At 47.2% G+C, this 12823-nt stretch overlaps 1 protein-coding gene across 2 annotated transcripts in view; it reads right to left on the bottom strand.

Moving 5' to 3' along the window:
* RHOQ (ras homolog family member Q) overlaps nt 1-12823 on the bottom strand; it is a 37419-nt gene that overhangs the window by 6999 nt on the left and 17597 nt on the right. For both annotated transcript variants that reach the window (XM_035111178.2, XM_035111177.2), the window contains exons 3-4: nt 5030-5194; nt 380-475 (exon numbers count right to left, since the gene is read on the bottom strand). In XM_035111178.2, the coding sequence (XP_034967069.1) occupies nt 380-475; nt 5030-5194 (261 nt within the window). The remainder of the gene's footprint in view (nt 1-379; nt 476-5029; nt 5195-12823) is intronic.

Here is a 12823-nt window from a genome sequence, read left to right as displayed (position 1 = left end):
GCTTGGTCCCAGCTCCTGCCCACCTAGCAGTTCGAAAGCACGTCAAAATGCAAGTAGATAAATAGGAACCGCTACAGCGGGAAGGTAAACGGCGTTTCCATGTGCTGCTCTGGTTCTCCAGAAGCGGCTTTGTCATGCTGGCCACATGACCTGGAAGCTATACGCCGGCTCCCTCGGCCAATAATGCGAGATGAGCGCGCAACCCCAGAGTCGGTCACGACTGGACCTAATGGTCAGGGGTCCCTTTACCTTATATATATATATATATATATATGTGAGAGAGAAAGGGTGAAGAGAAGAGGGAAGGGGAGAATCCAGCACACAACAGAGGAGGAAGCTCCGGGCCAGATGCCTCCAAATCTCTAAATGGCCAGCTTACCTCTTTTGCCAATTTCTGTCCCTGCTCCATACAAATTGGTTTCTCCTTCATGTCATTCAGCCTCGCTAAAGTTTTGGGGTCATCACGGAGATCAATCTGTTAGGAAATAAATGCGCACACTTTCTTGCGTTCACTTCAGAATCCACTTCAGATATTTAAAAACAAAACAAACAAAAACCAGGCACATAGGATTGAATCCCAGGGAAACTAATGGAACTTTGAGTCAGTCATTACTAACTTCGCATTAATTTCTAGGTGTCCGAAGTGCAACTAACTTAAGGTTGGATCCAACCCATATTCTGAGAGTTCAATTGGCAAGATCTGAGAGCAAATCAGGGTTTTCTCTTCGTTGCGACAGCTATGCTATGTACTGAGTGGAAACGGGTGGAGAACATACCTTTTTGCAGGTGGAACTAGAAGTTGTAGTAATAATAATAATAGTGATATTTTTACATCCCACCCATCTGGCTGGGTTGCCCCAGCCACTCTGGGCAGCTTCCAACACATATGAAAACATAAGGGTTTCCTAAGCTCAGGACAGGGTCTGCTGCAGAGTGAAGACACCTAAGAAGGTCTGGATCTAAACATCTCTTTGATGGGACAATACCTGGGAACCCTATGCATTCAGATGGCAGAATTGGTGGGAGGAGAAGTGGGGGGTTAACTCCTTGGCTGTGTGTGTGTGTTTATACACGTGTGTGTGTGTGTGTGTGTGTGTGTGTGTGTGAAAGAGATCCCAGCCAGCTCCAAGTTCAGAAATAAGGAAGGAAAACACCTAGAGGTAGGGCCCTTAGCCATTTCTTCCCTGCATTGCTACTATTAAGAAAACATATTTTGGAAACGTGCATTTTCCATCCTATTGTGTCATTCCATCCTGACTCTAAAAGCAGTTTCACACTTCCCTTTTCAACACGGAAAATAATAAAAACAGTAAGACCTGCAATTCAGTTTCTTTTTCCAATCCTCTGCCGAAAAGAACTTTGTAAGGGCTGGAACATGCAGTGCTGCAGCGACCACTCAAGTACAGTGGTACCTCGGTTTATGAACACAATTGGTTCCGGAAGTCTGTTCATACACTGAAGCGTTCATAAACTGAAGCGAACTTTCCCATTGAAAGTAATGGAAAGTGGATTAATCCGTTCCAGATGGGTCTGCGGAGTACTTAAACTGAAGCGTTCATAAACTGAAGCATGGGTGTAATTGGTTCCGGAAGTCTGTTCATAAACTGAAGCGTTCATAAACTGAAGCGAACTTTCCCATTGAAAGTAATGGAAAATGAATTAATCCGTTCCAGATGGGTCCGCGGTGTTCATAAACCGAAAATTCATAAACCGAGTTGTTCATAAACCGAGGTTCCACTGTATATATATTGTAAATGCAAAGTGTCTCAGAAGAAGATAGATCTCTCCCCTCCCCCCAAAGGCAGGTCTTCCTTCCGTCTGATAGGCCAGCAGCCCAGAACTTATTCTGTCCACCTCACACAAGAGGCTTGGATTTCCCCCCTCCCCCAGCAACAACAAAGATTGGCCGATGACCACGAGGATCTTATTTCCATCTCTCGCAGGATGTGATACAGAGCCTTGCCTGAGTCACCCGCCTGCATCCCACAACTGCTGCTTTTATCACCCAGTGTTCAATACGCAGAGCACATCAAAGATGCGGATCTTTGCTTTCATCCTAAATTTTGGCATCGGTCTTAAGATTAGTTGGGGGCGTGGGAGGGTCTCATGTACAAAGGACGTTCATCAAGAGCATGGCTTGAAACACAATTTTGAATTCCTCCTCAGGGCTGTTTCTCCATTCCCTGGTTTCACTGTTGTGTACTCACACAAGGAATAGAGGACTATCTCTGTTTATATATACACACACCCCTCTAAAATGTGATTATTCTTGAATAACTCCCTGCTCTATTTGTTGCAGACTACCAATATACAGCAAAGAAAGTCCGTATACATGGCAGAAGCAATGAACTATGGTAATAGGTTTGTGTGTGTGTGCGCGCACACACATGCTATAAGTTGCTTGGAGACCTTTGGGCGACAAGCGGCTAATTAAGTGAAATCAAGGAATGAAATGGAACAAAGGGGCTGGGTCAAAGGGGGAGTGGCTTGAGCCAGGAGGTGGGAGGAGCCAGGCTGGAACAAAGGAATCCGCCTTTCTACTGAGTCAGACCATTGGTCCAGCCAGCTCAGAACTGTCCACGTTGCCTAGCAACTGCTCCCCAAGATTTCAGATGAGGATCTCTCTGGGTCCTACCTGGAGATGCCCAGGATTGAACCCAGGACCTTCTGCACTGTATGGGCAACCTATCCGGAAGATAAATTGTATTTCACGTTAGTCTCTCCATCCGAACTACTAAAATTAGATCTAGCCTCAGCCAAGAGAGTTGTTATCCAAAAGTTAGAGGAGATTGATCTCCAATATAATATTATAACGGGCAGTGGCACCTGCTCGCCGATAAATACTGGCTTAACACCACATCTGAAATTTCCATCATACTTGACCACCTTAAATGTCGCGGTGCATAGATGTGCCTTCATAAAGGCCAGATTCAATGCTTTTCCTGTGACAAAAGCTCTATAGAATCCTTGCATCATATAGTTTTTCATTGCCCACTACATTTAGCTGCCCGGTCCAGATTTCTGTCGCCCTTTATGGTGAATTATGGTTTGGATGATTTGGATTTTATTGAATTTGGTTGTTTTAATTGAATTAATTTTAATCTCAATTTTAATTTGTTTGCTCTTGAGAGACTCTTGAGAGTCCCATGCTCTTGAGAGACTCTTGAGAGTCCCATGGACTGCAAGAAGATCAAACCTATCCATTCTTAAGGAAATCAGCCCTGAGTGCTCCCTGGAAGGACAGATCGTGAAGCTGAGGCTCCAATACTTTGGCCACCTCATGAGAAGAGAAGAATCCTTGGAAAAGACCCTGATGTTGGGAAAGATTGAGGGCACTAGGAGAAGGGGACGACAGAGGACAAGATGGTTGGACAGTGTTCTCGAAGCTACGAACATGAGTTTGACCAAACTGCGGGAGGCAGTGCAAGACAGGAGTGCCTGGCGTGCTATGGTCCATGGGGTCACGAAGAGTCGGACACGACTAAACGACTAAACAACAACAACAATTTGTTTGCTGCTTTAAATTCATCATCAAATTGTTTTGTTAGTTGTATGATGAATGCTGTATTGTTACGTAGATATGGGCCTATGGCTGTAATAAACTTGAACTATGGAGTTAGTGAGGGACCCAGGTGGCGCTGTGGGCTAAACCACTGAGCCTAGGGCTTGCCGATCAGAAGGTCGGCGGTTCGAATCCCTGTGACGGGGTGAGCTCCTGTTGCTTGGTCCCAGCTCCTGCCAACCTAGCAGTTTGAAAGCACATCAAAATGCAAGTAGATAAAGAGGAACCGCTATAGCGGGAAGGTAAACGGTGTTTCCATGTGCTGCTCTGGTTTTCCAGAAGCGGCTTTGTCATGCTGGCCACATGACCTGGAAGCTATACGCCGGCTCCCTCGGCCAATAATGCGAGATGAGCGCGCAACCCCAGAGTCGGTCACGACTGGACCTAATGGTCAGGGGTCCCTTTATCTTTATCTTTTTATGGAGTTAGTGATCTGACATGGTTACCTGCCTGTTCCTTCCCCCTCCCTGTCTCTTGTTAAGTTCTTTGATGGCATGAATGATCAGCTGGGAGGAAGTGATAGTGCTAGGTACCTTCTTTGATGTTGGACATTGTTTTGAGAAAATGAGGCATTAGGAGGGGGTGGCTAATGAATGATCTGCATGTAGCCAGTCAGGCAAGCCACACAGGCTAGCCATCTATAAACCGGATGGTTGTGGGCAGAGTTTTTGAGAAGCTCGTGCACGGACTGATCAGCCGCAGGGCCGTGCAAACTGAGGCTACCTGGGAGAGGCACTTCGCCGCTTCTTGAGGGCTTCCAAGTGGCAGATTGAAGTGCCTGCTTGGTATGTTTAGAATAAAATCTTTCATCTTCTCACTCACTTGTGTTTTGTATTACTTCTGAATCTCATTTTAAAAGAAGCACCTTGCAAGACATTTGGCAAGACATGCACTCAAAGCAGATTGCTCTACCGCTGAGCCACAGCTGAACTGCGGAGGAGAAGGGATGCTATGAAGAAACATGGCGGAGGAGGGAATGTGAGCCAGGCTGACGGAGAAGCAGTGGAGAAGGGAAAGGGCCTTCTGGCACGAGCCTAGGGGTGTCAGTTCAGCCTAGGGAAGTGTGGGAACCACCACCCTGGACCAAACACTCTCCCAAGCTAAACCTGTTACCAGCCCTGCTTTGCCCTCTTCTTGAGTGTTTTTGCCTGGCTGGAACATGCCTGCAAACTCTGGTAATGCTCTGGTTTGCCTGGATGGACAATGGAGATGGGGGGCTGGTTCAGTGTGTGCAGAAGCGAGTCTTATGTACAAAGGCAACAGTCACAATCAGTGCTCTGCCCCACGTTTGCCTCTGGCCCTGCCCATCACACTGGCATGCGGCCCTTGAAAGGTTGCCCCCAAGGGAATGTGGGCCCTGGTCTGGAAAAGATTCAAGAGAGAGGGGTTTGGGCTGAGTATAGTAGAACAGGATGGGGGCGTTTTTCTGCATTCGTTTACATAAAACACAAAACATCCAGACCTTACCTGGGTTCCGACTAACAAATAGGGCACATTCGGCGCATATTCCTTCAATTCCGGCACCCACTCCTCCTTCACATTCTGAAAGGAAGCTGGATTCACCACCGAGAAGCAGATGAGGAAGACGTCAGTCATGGGGTACGACAGCGGCCTCAGGCGATCATAGTCTTCCTGATGACAGAAGGATGTTTTTAGAAATTTGCCATTTCTCCAACAGTACCTTATGTTTGGGCCTCAATAAACTAAACACACAAAATTTTACATGTTTCCTCCAAGCAGCTCAAGGCACTGTGTGTGTGTGTGTGGTGTGTGGTGTGTGTGGTGTGTGTGAACATATAGCAGGCATCCCCAAACTTCGGCCCTCCAGATGTTTTGGACTACAATTCCCATCATCCCTGACCACTGGTCCTGTTAGCTAGGGATCATGGGAGTTGTAGTCCCAAAACATCTGGAGGGACGCAGTTTGGGGATGCCTGACATATAGTAAGATGCTTTCTACTGAGTCAGACCACTGGCCCCTTTAGCTCAATACTGTCTACACTGACTGGCAGCTGCTCTTCAGGTTTTCAGCCAAGAGATCTCTCCCAGCCCTACCTGGAGTTGCCTGGGATTGAACCTGATGGGTTTATTACGCAGCTACAGCCATTTCACAAGGCTATGGAATTCTTTCCCCATTTTATCCCCCATTAAAGATTGAGCAGGCTGAAATACAGCAGTTCATTTAAGCGAGCTTTATGGCCCAGTGTGGGTCTTTAAACCTGTGCTTACCCAGCCCCACGCTGACACTTTTAACCATTATACCACACTGCCTCTCAGGCAGGTTTCTGGCTTTAACCTGTTCTACAGCTTTGCACTTGCTGCGTGTAGACAGAAGGGCTGCGATGGACCTGGCTATTTTGACACAAGACCTCCACCTTTTGCCGTCTTTATGTCTGGTAGAGAACAAAGCTGAGGAAGAACATGGTTCATGTTTCTTCCAAAATACAGTACTTTTTGAGGTCATCTACTAAATTACCTCAGTTTTACGGGATATTGTGATGGCCGATGATGGCTTAAAAAAATTAGTAGTGTTGGTTCATGAAGGTCACTGGCAATTAACAACTAGAGATGCAAACTTCATGTACAAGAGGCAGTAAACTTAACTTGTGACACACAGCACATGGTAATCCCTATTTCTGCATTCCTTAGTTCTTTCTACCCCCAGTCATTATACTGGCAAAAGCCAGAATAATGGGTGGAGAGCACGGGAAAATCTAAAAGTAACCACCCAACTACAAATTAGGTTTCTTAACAAAACACACAATCTTTAGATTGTTGTAAGACCGAAGACATTGGCTTATGAGAGAGCTAAGAGTGATTTGAGAGGGGCAGCGCCACCCGGGTATACAGATATCGTTCTTTTGTCCCTCTTTCACCTCTGAGCAAATAGGTTTGGCAGATTTTTTGTAAGAATACAAGAGCAAAACCTGTTTTATCAGGCCAGGCCCTCTCAGAGAGGCCTGCTCTGGCTCCAGCATTTGAAGCTCTTCACCAGAATACATAATAAAAACATGGCAATACACAAAAATGAAATAAATAAAATAAGTATGCAGCAGCAAAATCCATGCTAGGGATCATTAGGAGAGGAACTGAAAACACATCTGCCCAAATCATAATGTCATTGATACAAATCTGCAGTGCGAACGCATTTCGAGTACCATATACATTTCTGGTGGCAAGTAAGAGTTGACATGATAGAAGATTACAACATTATAGTGTAGATCCGGCTTCCTCAAACTCGGCCCTCCAGATGTTTTTGGCCTACAACTCCCATGATCCCTAGCTAGCAGGACCAGTGGTCAGGGATGATGGGAATTATAATCTCAAAACATCTGGAGGGCCGAGTTTGAGGAAGCCTGGTGTAGAGAAAGTGGATGGAGAGAAAAATTATCACTCTTTCCTAACACTGGAACTTTGGGGCATAATAATAATAATAATAATAATAATAATAATAATAATAATAATAATAATTTATTATTTATACCCTGCCCATCTGGCCGGGTCTTCCCAGCCACTCCGGGCGGCTTCCAACAGAAGAATAAAACACAATAATCTACTTAACATTAAAAGCCTCCCTGAATTAAAAGCCTTCAGATGTCTCCTAAAAGTCTGGTAGTTGTTTTTCTCTTTGACATCTGATGGGAGGGCGTTCCACAGGGCAGGCGCCACCACCGAGAAGGCCTTCTGCCTAGTTCCCTGCAACTTGGCTTCTCACAACGAGGGAACCGCCAGAAGGCCCTCGGTGCTGGACCTCAGAAGAAGCTGAATGTTGGCAGATTCAGGACAGATTTCTTAAAAAGTACTTCTTCATGCAACACATAGCCAAACTGTGGAACTCACTGATGCAGGATGCAGGGACAACTTAAGAAGAGGGTTAGACAAATTCATGGAGGAGAGGTCTATGGAGGGCTGCTAGCCACGATGGCTTTGCTCTGCCTCCACAATTGCAGGCAGCAATGTTTCTGAACACCAGTTGCTGGAAACAACAGGAGGGCAGAGTGGTCTTGTGCTCATGTTCTGCTCCCTGGTTTCCCACAGGCATCTCTGATCAGCCACTGTGAGAACAGGATGCTGGACTAGATGGGCCAGTAGGGCGAGCAGAATTTGTCAACGTTCAAATTCCCCAAATGAGGTGTTATGTATTAGTGTATATAGTTTTCCCTCAGGTCCTTGGCAGTTGTTTTAGGAGGGAACCTTGAATTATGTTTGATACATTGTTTGAGCCAGCCTCTATAAAAGCAGGCCAGCTCGGCAGTGCAGTTCAGTTCTGTTCTGGCTTCCGAATAAGGAGCTTCTTGAAGAATCGCTGTGTCGTCTACCCACTATTTAATATTGGCGACGAGGATGGGATGGATGGACATCAGAGCACAGCGAGATTCGGACGCTCACTGAGCGAAATCACTGAGCTGAAACACTGAGCAGCACCAATTCAGAGTTGACCATTCTGGCTAGAGCACTGTGTTCTGTCCATCACCCTCCACGTCGGCATCGGAATCATGGCTTCATTCGTGCCTCTACCGCCGTTTGCCCAGACCCACTATTTAATATGAGTGCTAAAAACTTGGAACATGACTTGGGAACTGAGAATATATTTTGGTCAAATTAATATAATTTAATATTGCTTGGTAAAATGTGTGTAACATTGCATGGAAATTGTTAAAAATGATTCCCAAGTGCTTGCAGCTATCTATTATTTAACACGACCCGACCTTTTCCAGAAGGTAAAATTAAAAATATTTGGTTTTCTGAATGCCGTTTATGTGCTTCCTCATCAAACATGATCTTACCAAGCTAAATGTTGTCTTGTTTTAAGGCCACTCACTGAACTTTTTTCTCTCTTTTTATATATACTTTATTCTCTCTCTCGAAACAATTTTGCATCATTTATCTCGATGCTGCTAATCAGAGAGAGGGGCAAGGGGTTATCTGAAGCCCGCACCCCCACCCCAAATCACTGAAAATCTTATCCCAATGCCCTTCTGACTTTTGAGATTTCAGCAAGGGCTGCCCACACCCTTTCTAGCAGATCAAGCAGATTAGGGAAGCTTTTAATGTTTAACAGACCATTGTATTTTAATATTTTGCTGGAAGCTGCACAGAGTGGCTGGGGTATAAATAAATAAATAAATAAATAAATAATAGAAACGTAGAATCGTAGAGTTGGAAGAGACCACAAGGGCCATCCAGTCCAACCCCCTGCTGAGCAGGAAACACCATCAAAGCATTCTTGACATATGCCTGTCAAGCCTCTGCTTAAAGACCTCCAAAGAAGGAGACTCCACCACACTCCTTGGTAGCAAATTCCACTGCCGAACAGCTCTTACTGTCAGGAAGTTCTTCCTAATGTTTAGGTGGAATCTTCTTTCTTGTAGTTTGAATCCATCGCTCCGTGTCCGCTTCTCTGGAGCAGCAGAAAACAACCTTTCTCCCTCTTCTATATGACATCCGTTTATATATTTGAACATGGCTATCATATCACCCCTTAACCTTCTCTTCTCCAGGCTAAACATACCCAGCTTCCTCATAAGGCATCGTTTCCAGGCCTTTGACCATTTTGGTTGCCCTCTTCTGGACACGTTCCAGCTTGTCAGTATCCTTCTTGAACTGTGGTGCCCAGAACTGGACACAGTACTCCAGGTGAGGTCTGACCAGAGCAGAATACAGTGGTACTATTACTTCCCTTGGTCTAGATGCTATACTCCTATTGATGCAGCCCAGAATTGTAATAATTACTACTACTACTACAAACACGGCAGTCTTTTTTTAAACCGGAAAGCCAATCTATTGAGAACACTGGATTTTGGAGCCGTCAGTTAATACCAGATTTCCTTGCATTGTCCGACCTCCTTCATAACCATAGTGTTCATGTTGCCTGGGGTGGAACACAAGTCAGGCTACACCAGGAATGGCCAACATGGTGTCCTCCATATGTTCACAGAATCATAGAGTTGGAAGGGACCCTGAGGTGTCATCTAGCCCAACCGCCTGCAATGCAGGAGTCTTCGGCCCAACGTGGAGCTCGAACCCACCACCCTGAGATTAAGAGTCTCATGCTCTACCGACTATTGGACTACAAATCCCATAATCCCTGACCATGCTGGCTGGGCTGTGGGGACTTGCAGTTCAGTAATATCTGGAGGTTAACCACGGGCTACCCTCCAACAGATAAATGCGCACAACTCCTCCGACACATTCAGGTTCTCAGGAGTTCAAACCAGGGCCTGATCCAGGAAGCAATCCCCAATAAAACCCCAACTGCATTTGCTCAGGCAGGCACGTGTACACACAGAGAGATCCATTCGACTGACTTTCTAGCTCGGAGGAGGAGGGAGTGGGCTTCTTGAGGCATGAAAAATATTCGAAGAACTTGAGTGGAATATGTTGAGCACACGGGGCGGAAGCAAAGGGGATGAAGTCATGTTTAAATCACCCACCCACGTAATCCTTTGGCTGGGAAACGGAGGGGTCCTGCTAGAGCAGGAGCCTTAGAAATAGGAGCGACAGCAAAAGCTCTCAAAAACAAGACACAGAAACAGCTTCAAACTCTGCCTTTCTGCACTGGCTGGAAAGGATGCAGGAGAGAGTGAGTGAGTGAGTGAGAGAGAGAGAGAGAGAGAGAGAAGCAGTTTGCACATGGCTTCACATCAGGTTGCAATTTCTGAAATATACGCACAAGGAATCACAGCCAGGAACAGCTACCAACCTGCTGCTCTCCAAATAATAATAATAATAATAATAATAATAATAATAATAATAATAATTTATTTATTAGACCTCGCCCATCTGGCTGGGTTTCCCCAGCCACTCTGGGCGGCTTCCAATGGAAAAATAAAACACAGTGATCTATTACAGCGTTTCTCAACCGCTGTTCCGCGGCACAGTACTGTGCCGCGGGACGCTGGTTGGTGTGCCGGGAGACGCTGGCGACGAGAAGGGCGATTTGCTGCCCTGTCACGTGACTGGCGGCCGCCATTAGGAGCGCTGACCCGCCGGAAAGGAAGCTGGCCGGGTCACGACGGGGGCGGGGCGAGCGCAGCTCTCAACAGCCACCACCGCGGCTGTTTGTCTCGCTCTCGCTCCTCTTGCTGGCGGCGCCCGGGAGTTTTTGGGTCGGCGCGGGAGTGAGCGGCCTCTTCGGCAAGGAGTTCTGCAGAAGGTGAGGTGCTCTTCTTGCTAGCCCAGGGGTCGGCAACCCGCGGCTCCGGAGCCGCATGTGGGAGCCTCAAAAGGGAGCCTCACCAAGAAGCCCCAGCCCACACAGACAGGGACCGATCGGAGGTCGGTCCGTCGTTTGTTCCCTTCCGCTGCAGAAACTCCGCCGCCGGGGCTGCGCGCACGGGGAGAAGGCGGCGAGTGGCTCCGCCAACGACATAATGCAGAACAGACCCACAAAGGAACCCCTCAACAGTCTTTTGCCATTAAACTCCAACTTTTACACCATGCACTTTTTGCACCCGTGTGTGTAATGATTACGTCTCCCCTCCAAACTAAACTAAATATAGGGCGGCACAGAGTTGGTGTGCCGCGGGATTTTTTTTCATAGAACAAGTGTGCCGTGGCCCAAAAAAGGTTGAGAAACACTGATCTATTAAACATTAAAAGCCTCCCTAAGCAGGGCTGCCTTCAGATGTCTTCTAAAAGTCTGGTAGTTGTTTTTCTCTTTGACATCTGGTGGGAGGGCGTTCCACAGGGCGGGCGCCACTACCGAGAAGGCCCTCTGTCTAGTTCCCTGCAACTTGGCTTCTCGCAATGAGGGAACCGCCAGAAGGCCCTCGGTGCTGGACCTCAGTATCCGGGCAGAACGATGGAGGTGGAGACGCTGCTTCAGGTATACTGGACCGAGGCCATTTAGGGCTTTAAAGGTCAGCACCAACACTTTGAACTGTGCTCGGAAACGTACTGGGAGCCAATGTAGATCTTTCAAGACCGGTGTTATGTGGTCTCGGCGGCCGCTCCCAGTCACCAGTCTAGCTGCCGCATTCTGGATTAGTTGTAGTTTCCGAGTCACCTTCAAAGGTAGCCCCACGTAGAGCGCATTGCAGTAGTCCAAGCGAGAGATAACTAGAGCATTGGACTACAACTCCCAGCAGCACAGCCGAGAGCTGTAGTCCCAAACAGGTGGGAACTACAGCATATCGGCGCCCTTCTGCTGTATAAACCTGACCCTCAGGTAAACACAATATAGCGTCATCTCTGGAGCTGTTCACGTTGATGCAAAGCTTGGATCCAGGCCATCGGAAGGCAAGAGCTAGCTGACTAGAAATTTTGTGACAAGCTTGTAACTGTGTGAAGAGTCTTTTAAAAATAAAATAAAAATGTCCAACCAGTGGGTTAGGCTCTGTGTCACTATGTGCCCTTCTGCAACCCTCCAGCAGCTGCAAAGTGTGTGTCAATAATGCTGGCTGAGAGATTGGAGGCTACAGACTGCTACCTTCCTCTACCTAGGCAAGACAAGAGCAGACTCTAGGCCAGTCTGCTGCAACCTGGTGCTTTGCTGGACTCAAGTCCCATCAGCCCCATCCGGGATGGTCAGGGATGATGGGAGTTGTAGTCCGGCAACATCAGTAAGGCCACAGAGTCCTCATCCGCGAGCTCCACTTCCCTCCGCTTGACCCTACTAAACAGAGCTGGAGCAAAGAACAAAGCAACCCTATGATTCTAGGATGCACAGTGACGACTTCCGCTTCGTTTTGCAAACAGGCGGGTGCCAGTGAAGTCAAATGGGACACACGCCAAAAGCCACACAGGAGAGAAAGGAGATTGTTGAGCTCTGCAGTGGCAACCTGAGAGGAGCTGAGGCTGGGAATTTGAGCCTCAGGGCTTAGAAGCGGGTCAGCTAGCTGTTTGGCACTTACGTAATGAACTTCTGTACCTATGTGAACTATCAAACAACAGGGAAACCAGGACGATTGCAGAGTTAAGAATGGACATTTTGCATCCTGCAAGGGATCCTCAGACAACCAGCCAGAGGAGCTCTTTCCGGTGGTCGACAGGCTAATGACTCCCACTAGGCGAAGCACCCCTAGAGCTCTCAAAAACCTGCTGTGACCAGCTGGGCTGCCCCTTTCCAGGACGACGTTGCTCAACTTCAGATAAACTTCAGTTCTGCGCCTGTTGCAGTTCCAACTGCAGTCTATTGTGAATCACGTTCAGTTTATGCAGCCTGGCAATGTGCACAAGGTGCTTGCAGCTTCCTACCCGACCGGGCTGAATTGATCCCTTCCCCTCTTCGCTTATGAAAATCTAAAAGAGGAGGGTTGA

This window comes from Zootoca vivipara, chromosome 3, assembly GCF_963506605.1.
Source record: "Zootoca vivipara chromosome 3, rZooViv1.1, whole genome shotgun sequence".
In the NCBI taxonomy this organism is placed as follows: domain Eukaryota; kingdom Metazoa; phylum Chordata; class Lepidosauria; order Squamata; family Lacertidae; genus Zootoca; species Zootoca vivipara.
Note: the sequence above shows the minus strand (reverse complement) of the source record. Positions and strands in the feature narration are given on the sequence as shown.